Below are 19,990 nucleotides of genomic sequence, written 5' to 3'. Positions count from 1 at the left end.
GAGCTTTATAGAATCCTGCAGGACTTTAAAAACACTCTGTATACTTAAGGTAGTATACCAGGTTACAAATACACGAAAATTATAATGTACTTATTTTTTTTCTTCCAGAACTCCCAAACGTTTTCCCGAGAGTCAACAACAAGGGATGGAAGATATTACACGTTTATCGTGAATCAAATTTAAAATAATGTAAAATAAAAATTGTAGAAATAAACGTCCAACAATCTCTACTTAATAACGGCTTATTTTTTATTAATAAACCTTTGAAAACCTGCATCTTAGGGTTGTCTTTGTTCATATGGAAAATTGCAAGGCTTGGTTAGATCACAAATATCTAGTATGATTTCATAGTTGAAGCAGCTTGCTCACACTTTAAAAATGCAGAGATGAAATCGAATAGATAGAAAAAATAGTATTAGTATGCACAGTCGATTGTAGAAATGATTTTGGATTCCATGCCAATCTCGCGGCTGAGTTGGTGTGTATGTTTGTACATGCACACACACAGAATGTGCCAAAAGTCTCAATACATCCCCGGCAGATCACATTCTTCTGACTGCCATGACGCGAGAGGAACAGACTGAAACCATTTTATGTCTACCGTGTTATTGCCGTAGATTTCAAGAGAATATGTGTCTCGTATACAAAATCAGGACGACACATTTGCCACACAAAGAGTCCTGGGTTCATTTCAGGATATATTGTTTTAATTCCTATTCGAAATCATCTGAGCTAATCAAAAGGCTGAAAGACACGTTCGAACTAGGTTTATTAATGAAAGGGGGGTTTGAATACCTACACAAGATGTATGAAACCCTTCGTAAATGCAAATATGTGTAGTAAATACGTGTATTATACCCGGGAGAAGGGTTACAACCTGCGATTTCATTCTGCTCACATGCCATCCAACGCCTTTCTTAGGTTTTCCAAGATAAATAAATAAATAAATAAATGGCATCATGAATCTGTGCCATATGCTGCATACACTATGACATGTAGTTCTAGTTTTCGAGATATCATAGTGTTGAAATGAGTTGTCAACATTACGTCAACGTTACGTTGAACAAAACGTTACCAAGAGAAGTTGTCGACACCAGTGGTTCTCATCCTCCGTGTGACCGCGCTCGGCAAATTCATGCTTTAGAAGTCGATGGGCCAATCCTAATAATTTTACTCGTAAATACCTTTTTATTTTTTAAACTTATACATTAATAAATTTAATAAATATGTATCCTTGTAATTAAATATTAATAATAAATTATAGCGTAATCATAAATAGTAATAGTTCAATTGTGTCTAGGCTTGTGTTTGCCTAAATTAGTTGTCAGCCACTGGTTCTTATAAAATCTTATGGTCTCCTCAGGCAAATATCATTACATGCATTTAGTTGATCACAATATTTCTACTACAAAATATTTTTCAAGAAAACTGTTACGCAAACGAAAATGACAACTTTCAGGATCCTAGCCTAGGGATAGATGTTCTTTGTGAGTATCGCTTCGTCAATTTCATCATGTCATCACTCAGGGGTTTATCCAGATTTTTCCGTTTGGGGGGGCGTGTAAGTCGAAATGTAGGGGGGTGTAAAGGTAAATTTCGACCCAAAAAGACCATAAATTGGGCCTTTGTGAAAAATTCTAGAGGGGTGTTGAGGAAATTTTCTGGAGGTGTTAGCGGGGTGTTGGGGGTGTGTGGATAAATCACTGTCATCACTCATCCTCATCTTCGCGATTAGACAAAAGTGGCAGAAAAGCGAAGTAAAGCAAACTAAATCAATCAATAAACCGAGCAACCTGCATATATTAACTTTCTACGTTTCACACACAACCCGGAAATGTTTTATAATGTCACAATGTTGGTAGGCTTTCACTCAAGAGATGTGGGACGATAATAAGTAAAAAAAAAAATCGCCATGAAGCCAACGAATTCATTCAACTTGTGCAGTTGAGGTGCAAACGTTCTTCGATTCCACCGCATTCCAGGAACGGTACGTCTTTTTGTCGTAAGACAATTTCTTCCTTTTTTAAATTAGGCTACAATTAAACCTCATTGGACTCTTTGCAAGTCAAACATTATTTCCTTTAAAATACTGCGTGAAGCTCCCGTAGCAACGATTGATAAAAAGAATACCGGCCATTTGGTAGCTGACGTCATTCAAATTGTAAGATACTAATCAACAAATGAAAAAGCTACCTGTATGAGGAAATCTTGCCCGTCAGTCCACCACAACAATTAGTATTTCAGAAACTTCTGCAACTACCAAGAATAAATTTGGTGAAGAGATAGACCTATAGAATAACAGCTAAATGCAGTTGTCAGTCTGGCCTTTTAGAGGCAACAGTAGAGACCATGTACCATATGCGGACATAAAAATTAGTGAGATTTAGGACCTACTAAATGTTGGTTTAAACCAGATAGAATGCAAAGTACACCGAGTCATGATTCTCAGCAAGATGATGCACCTCCTCCTTACTTTTCATCTGTTCATGCTAATTTGGACCTGCAATTTCCTGGTTGAGTGGCTACACCGCTCAGCAGACTTAACTTCATTAGACTTATTTTTGTGCGGTTATGTAAGAAGTCATGTTTATGTAGGATTATCAGACGTCCGGTTCTTCCCGGACATGTCCTACATTTTAGACTTATGTCCGGCGTCCGGGAGGAATTTTGAAAATATCATAAATGTCCTACATTTTGAGCGTCACATAATATAACTTAGAGAAATATGTAACAGAAAAAATCATGCAAGTTACAAGTCTACGGACTGCGCTTTCAAACTCAATAGTGAAATTTATTTTGATTCAGTCATTGCACAAAAAAGAAAAAGGTTTGTGCTGCTGTTCGGTGAAGCGTTATTCTTACCCAATGTAACATGTCACAAGCAATAAATTGAAAACGATTATGCAAATCTTAAAATGGATTTTGACACTCGATTTTTCAGAAAATTTCACATGACTTTGATGTCTTACTTTACCCTGTTCCATTTTTTTTTTAGAATGTGTTGAATCAAATGTGGCGGAGCTAAGATGGCGGCCAAAATGTGTATATGGAGTAGTACTTTATTTCCTAAATACCACGTATGGTTCTCTTCATATCCTACAATATATAGGTTGTTCCGTATAGGACGCCGAATTAGAAAATTAAATAAAAATAGGGAAAATATCATGAAAATAGTTATATTTCAAATATATGTAAGCAGTAACATCTCCAATTTACGTATGAAAGACAATGTCAGGCATATGTCCACCCCTACTGAGTCTGCATGCATTTATACGCTCCACAAAATTATTGGTAACCCTCTCGCAGATGTCTGCTCCGATGCCTCCAATCACCCGTATGATTTCCGCCTTCAGTTCCAAAAGGGTTCGTGGTTTGTTGGCGTACACCTCTGATTTCACAAACCCCCATAAGAAGAAATCACAGGGTGTAAGATCACACTCCACCTGCCAAAACCCACACTACACAGTCGTTCTCAGCGGATGGATGGATTTCACGCTCCTGGATTATTCGAGGATTTTCGGAAGGAAACCACAACAAACGACTCAAAACAATTGAGGCTACATTAATCGGCATGACAACAGACGCCAACATTGGCAAGAGCAGGTCTGCCAACCTCGAAACGAAACAATAGCACTCGATTCAAAATCGGCGTCCTATACGGAACACCCTATATATAAATTATATGTGAGTGGTTCCACACTTTTGAATCACCCTATATTTACATTATTTATAATACAAATATTTTTTTTTAATATGAGCGATAGTGATTTTGCACTAGCCCGGATTATTTAAATTTTGTCACCTCGTTCATTTTTCGGTTCATGTCAGTAATCGAACTATTTGATACCATAATAATTACTCTGAAACTACTTCAGAAAATATAGTTGATGGTCAACAAGACCTACAAGTACAAGTTCATTACGAAACTAATTATCATCATTCAAAAACTCAATATGCTGACCAAGGCAGAAATTTATTTTATTATAAAACATAAACTAAACGTAACGTTTCAACCTTGTAGCAAGGTCTTCTTCAGACTCTGCACCAAGTACACATGTATGTAACAAGGTAAAACACAGGACGATAGGAAGGGAGAAGAGAATACTAGTGAGAAAATGGAAGGAGGACACCGAAACAGAGAAGAAAGGTGAAGAAGACACCATGAACTGGAATGGGGGACTGAAGATAAACAACGAATGGAAGAAGGTGTTAGAAAGAGTGGAAAGGAAAAGAGAGAAAGAGGAGAGAAGAAGGAAGAAGAATGAAGGTAAAAAGAGCGTGAGATAAAGAGTCCAACCACATTCTAGATGAAATAATATATGTTTAGCCTTTTAGGTGAAAGTACAGTTGACAAGGGAGAGCCACCTGCTAGAATGTTCCAGAACAACTTTCTAATAGTCTGTAGGGGAGTAATGTTTGTGTGTATATATATCGTCCTGTTTTGTCCTTGTTACATTTGTACTTGGTGCAGAGTCTGAAGAAGACCTTGCTAGAAGGTTGAAACGTTACGTTTAGTTTGTTTTATAATAAAATAACTTTCTGCTTTGGTCAGCATATTGAGTTTTTCATATCATGGAAACAAGGCTTAATGGTGTTATAATCAACATTGATCAGTTCGTTCACTAGTGAATAAACTTGTTTCTTTTCATTCAAGTTTGTTGCTGAAATCTTTAAATAATGCAAGTTAGTTTATAATAGGTTCCAACACAAAGCTGATCCGATAACAATGAGAACAATGTTGTCAGAAGCATCTGTAATAAACATACGCCAGGTAATATTTTAGACAGAAATACCCCAAAGAAACGATGTAATGTACTTAAGCTTTGCCTTTGTATTGCCAAGATAAGTTTCAAGTTTGACCCAAATTAGATATTCTTTGAATAACTGTCTGCATTCATGACATAGATAATTTAGTTCAAGAGTGGCAAGCATCGTTGCCAGGCGCGTTTTGGGAACTTACCAGATAATTCTGTTGTTGAAGAACCAAGGCAAGATAACGTCGAAAAGAAGCTTGCAGAACAATTGAACTTGGAACTCTGCTTTGCACAAATCTGATAATTGTCTCTACCTCACTTAGGTCCACTGACTTCTCACTATCATTGGTTTACGCAGCGTCGTTGTTGAAGGTAGGCAGGCATATTTTAATTTTTATCTACTGAATTCGCTGCTGGAATGAAGTAAGGGAATTTTATCATGAGATATGCAGTACTTACAGAGTGTAGCGAAGAATTAGATCATTAAGCTCAGACGAACTAATAGAAGGTAGAACGACCACATTCGTGCAGTGACAGACTTACAGTAACCACGGAAACTGTAACACTCAAATTTCGCATAAACCATAGAACATTGTTAACTCATTATTATTATATAAACTGGTACATTGTTACCATTATAGTCTTGTTTCTCAAACTAAAGAACTTCAATTTAAACAGTTGCGCAACCAGATGGGGGGGCAGGGGTGGCATTGCTGTAACCTTGGACGGAAGTCAATTCTAGGGGGGGGGGAAACCTTGACAGCCAAGGGCATTTGTGGAGGGGCATAGAGGGACAATTGGTCTCTTCGATTTAAAATATTATGCAATAAAAATACATTTCGTAAAATTTTCTTGCTCTCATCACGTTCAGAGCCGTAGCCAGGGGCGCACAGCGTGGTACGATGCCAGGGGTTCCGGGTTCGAATCTCGGCCTGGGTATGGATGTTCTTTGTGTCATAATGTTATCGTCCCTTCCCGATTAACCAAAAGTGGCAGAAGAGCGAAGTAAAAGAAACCAAATCAATCAATTGAAAAGGAACTGCATAGACTACATTGCGTTTGAGCAGTCTGGGACCTGATCCGAGCACGAAGCAACGAGTTTGACTCAGTCGGTGGAAGTGATCGTGTTCAGCACCCAGATGCTAGGTAAGCTTTGCTGGAATACTTAACGCACCCCGTTCCCAAGGGATATGTCTTAAATGATGATCTTTATGTCGTAAAGGAACATAAAAGTCTCTATCACAACTCAGGAAAGAATGTGTGGAGTAAGGTAATTCTCGAAGCATAGTTTGATCACCTTATTGCGAGAGAGGAATGTTTAAGGTGAATGCCTGCATGACGTACGAACGAGAAGGATAAATAGTATGGGATGGGAGAGAAGCAAGCGGGGCGATTCTTGAGTTGGTGACTGTGGTGGAGCACAGAGAACCGAGGTATCAAGAGGCCATCACATGTTCCTTTCGACGAGACTGGTAAGATCAAATCCATTCACTGATATGCCGAGTTCAGTCTTGAAGGTGTAAACGTAGTATTTGTGTGTCATTCAGGTTGCATTAAGGTACCTCTCAGCAGAGCCTATAGGGGCCTGCAAGGCAAAGCGAGTTAGTTGTGAACGATGGAGTCACGCACCCCAGGATCGATCCCAGAACCTTGGTGTTCGATACGATGTGTGGAAGCATTCTCTATGCAGCACATTTGCTCTGGTCGATGCTATACTCTTTCCAAAAAAGGAGGACATTTACCTATTTATAAAAAATCCGCCAAGACGCCGGACAGAGACCTAAAAAGGAGGACATGTCCGGATAAAAGAGGACGTCTGGTCACCCTACATGTAGCACCGTGGAATTATTTGCGCTCTATTAAATCAACTGTGCTACGCCCCGCGTAGCGGTGCACTTCACAAGTACACTTACCTTATAAGCTCAGCAGAGCATGCTGGATAACCCCAGGGTTCGGGCTAAGTTACTGCGTTCCTTCCCCTTGGATCCACAGGTGAAGTCCAATGACAACCCACGAGGTTGTCCTCCTGATGCAGGTATCCACAAGTACGAAATACACTTTCGAAATAAAGAAAAACCGGAATATGTTCAACTTTACGTTTATTATAGACACGTACGTATATCATGTAAGACTAAAATTACAATTCAAATACCGTACTTTCGAACGGTACAGCACGAGATGCGTAAGCCTATCTTTCCCGTAACGCGAAGCACCTCTTGCTACTTCAAATCTCTCCGCGCAACTACTAACCGTTTTCCTGGAAGGCGAAAACACCTCCTCAGTTACACAGTGTTACCAGACACAATAACCTTTTAATACTAGGAAGTTTGATAAAAGCCAACAGTAATATATTAGAAATGTACAGTAATCTGGCACAGTGAATTTAGGTATGTGGTGGCAACAATGCAATGAAAAGCGCGTGATCTTCTCACACCACAAGAGTTTAAATAAATCAACAATGGCTTTCAAAATATAAGAGAAACGAACGGCGTTTGCCAGAAACATGAAACAACAAAACAACCCAGGACATATTCGCGATCAACTCGTTACTGCTGAATTTGTTTTTTTTTAGAGGAACAAATTGAAATTACTTAAAAGCCTTAACATTTTATTGGAATATTAAACTATAAATTGTACAAGAAAAAATATTAACATCATTTTCTAAAATCAATCAATTAATTTTCAAATTTTTAATTGAATAATACATTTTCTGATGTTTAGGAAACCTCTGTGTTCTAGGTAGCATTATCTGTTAGTAGACTCAGTTGAACTTTTCACTAGACATGACTTTTTCCAGAAATGGCTTGTTTGTTTTAATAACATCATAAAATTCACAACATGAAAGTTCTGAATTAATTTTGACATTCAGCAGATCTTTAACAGTGGATACTAGAAGTCTACCTCTTTCTGCAGACCAAATATTCCCCATAATTGAAAATACTCTCTGAACTGGAGCAGATGTTCCTTGCATCAAAAACGTGTAGACGAGTTAACTTCACACGCTTGCAAGACCACCAAGACGCTCACGGAAGTACGGAAACGGAACCGCTCGGAAGTCGATATCTCGAAGAAAGAAAAGGTATAATCGATCCTTATAATCGATCGATCCTTGCCGGTCATAAATTCTGGTCGTGAATATTCAATACCGGTAGATATTTTCATGTTCAGATTCTCAAAACCCCGGACATTTTGCAATCCCGGACATCATCCAGGACAACACTAAAAAAGCTGGACTGTCCGGGCTAATCCCGGACGTATGGTAAGCCTAATAAACACACATACGATACAACAGATTGGATATTGCGCAAGCCAGTGGACTAAAACTATTTTTCAGCGTATCACCCCATTGCTACCTATTAACACCCCTGCCTTATCCAATTCTGTAAGAAGAAATGCAATAACATGAAAAGAACAGTAGACTTTCGGAAATCATCAGTTACAGGAAGTTACTAAAACGTGGAAAAATAAAGAGAGGAATGAATGGTAGCTTTACTTGAGATATCAATTATTTTCACTCCATATGGCTTTCAGGACAGGTAACATCTTAATTTTGAACAACAAAGAAACGAAAGAATCACGTTCATAGGCGTAACTAGAACTTTACCTATATTTGGGTGTGAACAAAGAAAAAAATGAGGTCTTGTACCTTTTTAATAGCATATTTTGCAACACAATCACTTGGCTCTTTAACTGCACTGATGTTTGTAAAGGAATATAAATTCACTAAATGACAGTGCTGGAAATTTCTGAATATATATAGTAGAAAAAAATCAAATTGCATAGAAATTACACACACACACACAAAATGTTCATAAATGCAAACAATACATCAAAATACACGTCATCTATAACAAGAGACGTCTGTCAAAATGTACAATGTTCTTAAACTCATCAATAACTTCATTTACATCAATAGACGAAGCTTTTTCCTGTTCCACAAATAGCAAGAGCAGGGCTTCCAATCTATCCTGCTTCTGAGTTGCTCTTAATTTAGTTTTAACTTGGGTAAGCTTGGAGAAAGCTCTCTCACACACTTGCAGCTTGTGACAGGCATAGAAGAAAAGCGCTGTAGTACAGAGTAGAATGCAGTAAATATCTTCTTTCTCCAATGACATAAAAAAATCGAAAATCTATAGACACTCGTTTCATCAGCGATAATGCACACGTATGTACCAAGTAATGACATTTTCAAATTGTTACAAACTGCCGCTTATTTTCTCTCTTTTTGAAATATCTGTCTTTAATTCTCTTTGATAAAGCAGTACATTAGGGTGTGCGTAGGCACACCCGGCACACCCTGTAGCTACGCCTATGATCACGTTTAAAGACCTCCACACTTACGTTCTCACTGAACATTGATTTCATTTGATTTTTGTTATTTGACCACTTTTGGCTAATCACGACGATGCGAATAAGTAATGATATGATGAAATCCACGATGGAACACTCACAAAGAACTCGCATACCCGGGACCTCTGGAGTCGAAGACTGCTGTGCTAACCACTCTGCCAAGGAGATCGGTTCACTGAACTTTGATCAACAGTCAAGAGGATGAATTACGTTTAAATCTTTCTCAACTTTACAATCTCACCTAACGTGAATATAATGTTCGCAACGTCTGGGCAAATATATACGCCACCCGCAGGCGAATCTAGTCGAAGCCAACACAAGGCGTATATACGTATATATTGTGGAATGATACAAGGGAGCCATGATCACATTCCATGGCTGCGTAAGCAATGACGTGAGGGTATGCAACATTTCTACAAGCGCTTCCGGATTTTGTTTTGTAACAGACTCATCAAGAGACACAAAACCCGGAACGATTCATCAGCAAAAACCAAGGAGAGCGACGACACTAAAAAGCCCAGTAAATTTGGAAAAGAGGCCAGTTGATCGCGAAAGCTATCTGCGTGAGTAAGAGTTCCAGGAGCGAAAGGCTGCTACGCCACGAGGAGTTTAGTCGTCAGTACCCAGGCAGCCTACACCTCCACAGGAACGGAAGACTGGGCTTCACGGACAACGGAGTGCAGCGAAAGTCTAATACCTGACGTCTACGCCGGACTGCCTGATCGAGAGGTGAGTTGGCCGACGCATAACATCCTTTCCGCGCTTTCCAGATTTCACCAGCGTGCATCGGACTGGTGCACCAAAAATGACGTCAAATTCGGTGAATTTCGGAAAGCTTCATATTGAAACAAATTAAAGTTAGATTCGGAATGTGCACGCATATCCGCGTTTATGAGGAAATTAAGTGACTAAATCACAGAAGATATTTCATGAATATTATATATTTTCACTTAGCGACATCTTATTTTGCACGTGCAGTACTAATTTAAGTGGTATTCTTTTGTAAAGATATCAAATTTTGAAAATGGATTTTTTCCTGCATGTTGCAGCAGAAGATGGACGCATGTCTTGATCCATCGGCATACTTTATTTCACTTTGCTTGCAAGTGAAGGAGCAGCAGTATTCAAAATGTCGACAGTTTATGTCTATATCCAGTTTATTCGCCCTCCGTGCAACAAAATCTGCGTGTCATTCTGTACTATTGCCTACAGGGCGCATATCACGAATCAAAACAAGCTTCAATGCAGACGACGCCATTTTGATTCACCAGCCGCACCAGGTCTTGAGTCTGGTGTAAATTGATGACGTCATGGTTTAACCTGGTAAAAGCTTTGGTGCGCCTCGGTGAAATACGGAAAGCCGAAGCGTTCATGAGCGGTGCACCAGCCCGTCCACCGGTGAAATCTGGAAAGCGCGATTTGTTTTCTTCCACGTCACGGCCAAGGGAGATGTATAGGACCTTAAACCAAACGTCCAGCTCTATCATCTGAGTCCAACAGCGTTCACAATAAGATCCCGCGTACCCGCTGAAGAATCAGTGAACGCATCAATATATATACGCCATCTGCACTTAAAGGGTTAAGAATCCACAACAAGCCAATGCTCATCTGTCGGCTCCAAGCCTCTTTGCATCACCAACTATACCCTGTCCCATCTAACTCTGGAGCAGGCGAACGAAAATAAGTCTCTGCGCAAGTAGTGACGCGAGACGGCTCCGCCAATGAACACGCGAGAGCAACGGAATTGCGTGGATTGGGGAGAAGCCACTGAAGTTACCAGCCTTCCCATCAGTGCCTTCTGCTTCCCTCTGGCCAATAGACTTCCCTCTTTTCTCTGACGCTATACGCGGCCTTGCTCCACAGTTAGCTTGGACAAGGTATAGATCCACAAATGTAGGGAGGTGGTATCACCCACTTTGGGAATCATTGGCTAGCGCTGGAGAAGGCCAAGGAGAGAAATTCTTTGCAAGGGCACGTTCAATCGCATGCTATTGCTGTCTTTGCTACACATTTACTTATAGTGAACTTAAGAAAGTTGAAAAAATTATGCATAAATATGTCCATATATACTAATAGCTACTTCTTGTAGCGATGAGGTAGAAAAATAATAAGAAAATACAAGGTGTACTTTCTTGATTTTTAGGAGTGGAAAGAACATGTATGCCAAAACATTCTACAGCATCCTGGCTGCCAGCCTGGTAATTCTAGGAGCAAGTGGACTTCCTAACCGTAAGTAACTCCTAACTAACTACACACACACACACACACACACACACACACAAGCATACCCGTAGCCAGGATTTTATTTCGGGGGGGGGGGTCATTCCTTATCAGCACAGGTGTCGCCATAAATGTTTGTAGAGAGGAACAGACCACTGATAAAACTTGATTAGTAGAAATAATAATGACAATAACAATTATTTCCACTGTCATAATTGTCATTTTACAATAATAACTACGGGGTGATCAAAAGGTAAGTGTGCATCTACACTATGCTTCATTACGCAGATAAAAACTTCCCTACATAAGGACATGGACAAGGTTAAGCCAAGCGTCAAGTCAACCTTGCAGCAGGTTTTCGCATATGCAGTTGCAAACGTGCGCGCAAGAATATAGTTCCACTGAGACGGGTTCTATTCCGACACAACTGCATACTTGCAAGAAAACAGTTATTTAATTTGTAATATACAGACAAAATAATACATCCATTAGCAGGTATGGACTTAATTGGTTGCAATCACTGTGCAGACGAACTTAGAACCGCAGATTCGCCAACTGAAATGTGTATTGCGTTGAAGAGACACTGAAACTTTAGAGCGAGTCGAGCGAGACTGAATGCGTATACAATAAACATAGGGCGGCGAGAATGGCTGAATGTCCTGTTCAGCGCGCGGTTTTACCCGAATGTTATTTTGGGCTTCATCCGAAGGGAAATGCTCTTCAAAGTCAAGCAAGTTGTTTTAAATGCATAATCCGCCTTGCGGCAACAAGATCAAAGTAAAACAGGACGTGAGGTGAATGTGCGCACGAATTGTATCACGGGTCTTGAATGATTTTCGGTTTGAGTTTAGCAAGAGGAAACGATTGTTTGTTGTTTGACGACAAAAGAATCTCCGCGGTATTAAAAGATATTGCAGTGAGAAGAAACATGTTTATTATTTGGACGAGACGCCCTTCAACTCGGTGAGTGGGGGAAGGGGGAATAAAACATGGAAGGATACCACCATGCAAAACCACCGCCAGGGCTGAAGAAACGGACAATGAGGGGAAGGGGGAGGCTTATTGTTTCACAAACTGGCGGCAATGAAAGCTTTGTTGAAGGCGCATATTTACTGTTCCGCGCAAAGAAAGGGTGATTATCAGCAAGAAATGGACAGACCAAGATTTGAATCCTGGTTTAGTGAAGTGATTCATAAATTGACACCAGAGTAATAGCAGCAGACAATGCACCTGATTGTATATATCACCAATAACAAATCATGCTTTTTTGGTGGTATAACTTGAATTGCGCGTGTCTTACAGGGACGGATGTATTGCGGACGAAGCAACCACGTTTTTCATAAATGTATTTCTTTCTAAACCAAAAACAATAATTTGTCATTAAATTCAAGAGGGGCCTATTGTTGTTTACTTTTATCTCCGTTTATTTTTCGTTTTGCGTGCTCGAAATATACACACATGCTCTCATGTTTAGAAGTTATTTCGCTCTTATATTAAGTAATGACACATTTATTAAATAATATATGCGCAGAAAGTACTTTTAAAATTTTGTTTCAGGAGACAAAGAGAAGTAAAAATACATTCCGCTTGACATGCATGCGGATTTTGATGTGTTGTGCGGTTGGCAATACTGTGGACTTTCTCAGTGTCTGCGATGTAAGCAGCTCGGCGGTTGAGGAAAGACTGGCACTGAAGATTCTGAGCTCAGGTTCTCGCGCGGATTGATACATAAAACCTGCTGCAAACTTAGCCTGACGCGCGGCTTAGTAAGACACTCATGGTTGTCAGTCACCCATTGTTGTCAGTCACTCATTGTTGTTTCTTCAGTATTTTCTTCGGAGCGTGATCTTGCAAAGCGCGGAACTGCATTAGCAATGGTTTTGTTACTCGAAGCTCGTGTGTTTTTGGTGGAAAACGTCTTTCGACATGGAGGTGAATATACGGAAGAAGTGCGAAATAAGTTTATGGAAATGTTTCCTGATGCAGACCCACCACATCATAATGCAGTGCGGCGGTTGATCGATAAATTTCGCAGAACGGGGTAAGTGAAGAATGCGCCGAAATCAGGCAGGTCACGAGTTATAACAGAGGACAAATTACAGGACATTTGGAATAGAGCAAGTGAGGGTGTCGTACAGCAGCGCAAGAACCGCACTGAAAAAATACTTACATTTACACCCCTACAAAATAACAGTAGTGCAAAACCTGCAACAAAGAGACCACGACAAGAGTGTTTAGTATTGCCAGTTGTTCAGAGACTATAACCATTGCTAATGCACTTCCGCGCTATGCAAGATCACGCTCCGAAGAAACAACTGAAGAAACAACAATGAGTGACAAACAACAATGGGTGACTGTCAACAATGAGTGTCTTACTAACCAACTGTCCATGTCCTTATGTACCAACAACCATCAAGAAAGGGAAGTTTTTAACTGCGTAATGAAGCATAGTGTAGGTGCACACTTTCCTTTTGCTCACCCGGTATTATAAGTTATTAGACATAAACCAATTTTCGTCCAAATTTATTATTTTTATTATAATATAAATCGAGAGGTTTTGCTTCTCGATCCACTGTATGAGTGAATATCCAACACAAGTGTTGTCCATTATTTTCTTACATTTTGTACAGTTAGTGTATTGAAATGCATAGTTATTTTATTTTGTTATAAACTTTTACACATTCCATTCGAAAAAGGCTTTTAAAGTTTTCATTGTGTGACCTCTCACAAAGAAAACAATAAATTTTGGAAGATGTGGATCCATTTACTCTTTTGGATTAAATGGTAGAATATAAATATATAACCTGCTTCCTCTATTATATACTACACTTTTTTTCGATCTAATGTTTAATCCTGCTAAGGAAGTACAATTAGTTACCACTATACACTATTTAAATTAAGTATTTGTAGGATTTTGGGGGGGCTTCTGGGCTGAACCCTCCCCCTGGCTACGTGCACAAGGAAGACACGGGTTCGATTCGCGGTGTGAGTGATATCAGATGGGAATTTGTTCCTCCACGATGCTGCTTTCCGGTTCGCCTAGCCTCTATTTATTAGGGAAAAACACTGAACACATCACCTCCATAAAGACCGAGAATATGAATGTGTGAGGCTTCACTTCCATACACCCCTACATATCTTCATTGCATGTTGCTATGTGCAGAAGTAATTTTACCTTTACATAGATACATACAGGGTGTCACCGTAAAACACAGACAAACTTTGGCAACGTGAAGGCATTACGGCGAACAACTCCTTTTAGTTTTGTCTTGTTCACTGATACCTTGCTTCAACCTTAAGAAACCTAAATGGTATTTATAAATCCGTGTCACGTGGTTGCTTACATACACGATAAAAGAACGTTTTACGAAATCACATAGCATTGAAACAAGACCTTCACGGCTAAAATATGCTAAGAAACGTTTCTTCACTCATGTACCCGTGTACACACTGTGAAAGTTTATCGGTATTGATTGTAAGATTTTATATTTGGTACGCTATTTCAGAATCTTTTGCTCCGAACAACGTTTCGTCTTTTTCAGGCCCCAGGTATCTAGCGTCGCGAGAAACGGAAGGCGTTCGTGGGCGACGCGTCTGCTACTATGGCGCTGGGGCTATGGAACGACCTGGCTCTGAGAAGTATGACGTCAGCGACATCCCAATCGACCTCTGCAACTACATCCTGTACGCCTTTTGCGGTGTCAACAATGTCACGTGGGAAGTCAACGTGAATAACCCAGAGGTATAAATAAATGACTATTCTTCATCCACCGTAAGTATGAAGGCAATGCAAACAAAACCACGTGACTTGTGAAAAATAGTTCCTTTTCTATGTGTTAGTTCTGATGTTACTTTGCCCATAAATATATTGGTCGTAGCTGTAAGTTCATAATATAACGTTAAACAAGCTCAACGTAGCAGCAAGGTTGAGTGGTATGTATGGCTTTACCATAATCACTATTACACGCAAACTGCCATCTGAATAACAAATGGGGTTTTGTGACGAGTCACTTGTGTTTGTTTACATCTACTCCATTCTTACTACCTATTGCATTGCCATTCATCCTTGTAAAAGGTTATCACTTAACTTTAGTACATTGTCTTCTTCTTTTTTTTTTGTTTGAGTTGGTGTTTTAAGTCCACTTTATGCACAGTAAGGCTAATCGGGACTGAACCTACGGTTTGAAGTGGGATCCGAACCACTGTGCCATGTGCCTCCAGCGGGTATCGAACCCTGGACGCCTTGACTACAAGGCGAGGACGTAGTACATTGTCTTGACCGACAAACCTATATAACATATTTTTTGCTAATTAGGTCAGCCAGAGCCAGTGGCGTGCCCAAGATTTTCGAAAGGAAGGGGTTATGTATACTTATTCTTGGTAGTCAGCCCTCATTTTGTCATATTTTCCTACCTTTGACGTTCTTTATTTAGGAATACTGGGCCAAAGGGGGGTTATAACCCCAATCAACTCCCCCCTTGGGCACGCCACTGGCCAGAGCCCAGAGGCTTTCAAACTTGTGTCAGCCAGGGCGTAGCGAGTATAAGAAAAAAACAAAACTAATAATGTACCGTTGAACCCATAATGTGTAGATACTATTTTTTTTGGTGACTGACATCTGATACTAATGCTCACTTCATGTAACATGGCTACTTCATACCATTTTATCTGACTTTGTATTTTAAAATTTATAACAATACAACCTAATAATATTAAAGACTATTAGTTTTTAAAAATACCATCAAATCGAATTGGGGCATTTTTATGTTGGCCACGGGTCCGTACACGGAAAATGTGACTTATGGTTGGTAACACGTACTCAACAATATTTGAAAACCCTTGAGGTAACCAATAATCTTATTCAAGAAACCTTAAAGAGCAATATTCACACTATTAGGTTTTAGATTCATTTTGTAATTTCAAAGCATAGAAACGAATACCAAACAAATTATTGATAAACTTTGGAATAAGGCTTTAAACAAGTAATATTTTTGTCAATTATTCAGTATTAATGTTTGCACTTTATTATTTAAAAAAACAGACTAGACATAAAGCATAGTAGCCAATCCTTCAAGAAAATTATAAAACTCTAGTAGTTTTCATAAACGTTTGTTTCCAATGTATGATTTAGGTGAAATTATCATGAGCCTAAAATTTTAGTGGTGACGATTAGGGAGGTGTGTGGGTGGGAGTTACCCCTCCCCACTTTTTGTCACTTTGCTCCCGCACTTGTACAGCAAGAGAGCTTGCCCCCCCAAGTTTTGGCATCCAATCGCCGCTACTGTGTGCCTTATATTCGAATTGACCAAGTCTATACCGCGTTTGTTAGAACCTGTCCCTCCCGTGCTAGCGATCGCTCGACAGTTTCGGTGCCAATGAGAAACGAGGAAAAAGTCGTCTGCTGGGCAGCGAGGAGCGAATGGAAGGCAGAAGAGAGGTGCTTACGTAGGCGCTGTTGCCACGTTGCGTATTTTAATTTGCTGCCTGGCTTTGGCTTTACCCAGCACGGAGTTCACGCTGTCTGCAGCAGCAACGCCGCATGGTATATGCTAGAAAAGCCAGCGATCAGCTAGCGCCGGAAGCGGGACAGGTTGTAGCAAACGAGAAGGAAACGAGAGTCTCTGTCTCGTCTCAATTTTACAGAGGCCTGTCTCGTTCAAGGTCTCGTCTCGATAACTGGAAGGGTCTGATCCAGTGCACCATCCTTACTTATTGTTTTCTATTCCCAGCGAGACCTCGACCAGGACGGGCAGCCGGGTGGCTACCGGCGCTTCACCAACCTGAAGGCGCAGCAACCGGGGCTGAAGGCCACCCTCTCCCTCGGGGGCTGGGGGGAGGACGGGCGCAAGTTCTCCGACCTCGTCATGGTGAAGGAGCGCAGGGACACCTACGTCAAGAGCGTTGTCAGTAAGTTGCCTTTGCTCTCTTATCCACTCGCCAGCAGCCACGGCTCGTAACCAAGGTTACGCTTCATGTTTTTGTGTGCAAGCTGAGCCCCTCTGGAACTGCCGTCAGCCCCCATTGACATTAAGTAAAACTTTTTTGTACGATTTGTTTGCAGTGAAGAGTGAAAATGTAGATAGCTCGCAACTTTAGGGATAAATCAACAGAACATGAACAGCAGCTATTGCATTCGCTCATCTTGTTTATGAGCTGAAACCTAAGTATAGCTGCAAGTATTTAGAAGATTCTCTTCTCTAGACTTTAGAAAGTTCCTTCATAGGGGAGCTCCTTTATCTGTACTTTCGCTACCCCTGTTGCGACCTCCCACTTAGACAGAAATGTGTGACTTTGAAGTCATCATGCAAATTCCCTTCGCATCTGCATCAAAGGTCAACGGCTCCCAGGTTTTGGGAACGAAGGGGAGTTTCATTGCTTCGGCCGGGGGTGGAATGTACTGTAGGTACTGTGATTGAATACTGGGCATTTTTTGTGTGTGATATAAATATATGTATCATCTAAAGTAGTGTGGAGTGTCTAAGGAATGATTTCAGTATCAGCCAATTAACACTCAAAGAGCTGTTTTAAAACATGTAGAAAAATGTAGCATTTGTGTGATATTTATAAATATTATATAACTTAATGATCCCCTCTCACATACACATAATTTAACTTCATTTAATACTGTTAATTTTTTTTAAAAAATTGACTTGGTTTACAAACCCCCGCTGATAACCCGTGAGAGCCCCCCCCCCCCTCGCCCCTGGAGATCAATTCTAGCTACGGACCTGGTGCAATGACGTGTTAGCGGTAAAGTGGATGTATCGCTTGAATGTGAAGCCACGTGAAGGACGGAGCGACAGAGTTGCAATATGCAGATATTAAACACCGGAGCAAGAACAATCTCTAGGTAAAAATGTTATCATAGCCTGTGAAAAAGGAGATTCGTTAGCTACTAGCGCCGTCAAACGGTTGAAGTTACAAAGTCATAGACCGTGGCTCAACTTATAAACTTCACCAAATTGCATTGTAGGGTGTATTATTTCATTACATATTGTGTTTACATTCATAGGCGTAGCTACGGGATGTGCCCTAATGGGCTGCTTTATCAAAGAGAATTAAAGATAGATATTTCAATAAGAGAGAAAATAAGCGACAGTTTGTAAGAAGTTGAAAATGTCATTACTTGGCACAAACGTGTGCATTATCGCTGATGAAACGGGTGTCTATAGATTTTCGATATTTTTTTTTATGTCATTGGAGAAAGAAGATATTTACTGCATTCTACTCTGTACTGCAGCGCTTTTCTTCTATACCTGTCTCAAGCTGCACGTGTGAGACAGAGCTTTCTCCAAGCTTTCCCAAGTTAAAACTAAATTAAGAGCAACTCACAAGCAGGATAGATTGGAAGCCCTGCTCTTGCTATTTGTGGAACAGGAAAAAGCTTCGTCTATTGATGTAAATGAAGTTATTGATGAGTTTAAGAACATTGTACCTTTTGACAGACGTCTCTTGTTATAGATGACGTGTATTTTGATGTATTTGTTTGTAACATTTATGAACATTTTGTGTGTGTGTAATTTATATGCAATTTGATTTTCTACTACATATTTTCAGAAATTTTCAACACTGTCATTTAGTGAATTTATATTCCTTTACAAACATCAGTGCAGTTAAAGAGCCAAGTGATTGTTTTGCAAAATATGCTATTAAAAAGGTACAAGACCTAATTATTTTACTTTGTGCACACCCAAACATAAAGTTCTAGCTACGCCTATGTTTACATTGTCATAGGCCGGGCTATTAGACCAGTATTTTAAGGAAGACAGAATGAACAAAGCAATGTGCATTTCTTAAACTGAAGCACACCCTGCCTTGCAGGCCTGTTGGAGGAGTACAACTTCGACGGTCTGGACCTCGACTGGGAGTACCCTGGCAATGCCCCAAGGGGAGGGCGACCGGAGGACAAGGAGAACTTCCTGCTGTTCGCCCAGGAGCTCCGGGAAGCCTTCGACCAGGCCGGGAAGGGGTGGGAGCTGACAGCCGCCGTTCCAGTCGCCAAGTCCAACCTCGACGAAGGGTACGCGGTGGAGGAACTGTGCAGGTCTGTAAAATCTCGCAGGTGTAAGGCCCCTTTTAGACGGAAGAATTTCCTTTAACATTTTCGCTTGCATAAATGCTTCCAAAGATCTTATAGCATTCTTTATACCAAACCGTATTTTTACGGAGGCATCTCCTGTAACATTTCGGTTAGCATTAGCAATTCAGATGCGAAGTCGGTAACAGTTCGATCTCGGCCGAACGCATTTCCTCATTTTTACAGAAGAAACTACTTACGGAAATGACTTTCTGTAGCATTTTGAAAGTTCGTGGAGGTATTTTCTTTCATCGTCGGATCTATTTGACCTGGAATTCATGTATTTTTCAACAAAAATATCTCTCCGACGCGCAATTGCCGTTGCTTTTATTTGCTTCCTCTACGTGAACCGGGTGTTGCGTACGTTTGATGACGTAACCCCCTGTCAGTGTTTCCAACCACGCCGTTGTTTTGTATTTTTTAACTATGTTAACCTAACCTAACCTAACACTGGAAATAAATACAAAATCAGTAACACGAAAGTAGGTGTTTTTCGGTTAAGAAGGTTGGAAACACTGCATACCCACTCATGATCCACAACGTTACTCAAGCTGTGCCCGCCTTATTGTGTGTTACGCAAGCGAAAGAA

The 19,990-nt window shown here is 40.3% G+C and overlaps 1 protein-coding gene across 1 annotated transcript in view; it reads left to right on the top strand.

Annotated features, from left to right (window-relative positions):
* Positions 1-19,990, top strand: part of LOC145999759 (endochitinase-like) — an 80,745-nt gene that overhangs the window by 13,607 nt on the left and 47,148 nt on the right. Inside the window, exons 11-15 of the mRNA XM_083137050.1 lie at positions 1,945-1,987; positions 11,248-11,333; positions 14,867-15,066; positions 17,054-17,231; positions 19,146-19,368. Of these exons, the coding sequence (XP_082993176.1) occupies positions 1,945-1,987; positions 11,248-11,333; positions 14,867-15,066; positions 17,054-17,231; positions 19,146-19,368 (730 nt within the window). The remainder of the gene's footprint in view (positions 1-1,944; positions 1,988-11,247; positions 11,334-14,866; positions 15,067-17,053; positions 17,232-19,145; positions 19,369-19,990) is intronic.

This window comes from Lepisma saccharinum, chromosome 15, assembly GCF_977018435.1.
Source record: "Lepisma saccharinum chromosome 15, izLepSacc3.1, whole genome shotgun sequence".
Classification (NCBI taxonomy): Eukaryota; Metazoa; Arthropoda; class Insecta; order Zygentoma; family Lepismatidae; genus Lepisma; species Lepisma saccharinum.
Note: the sequence above shows the minus strand (reverse complement) of the source record. Positions and strands in the feature narration are given on the sequence as shown.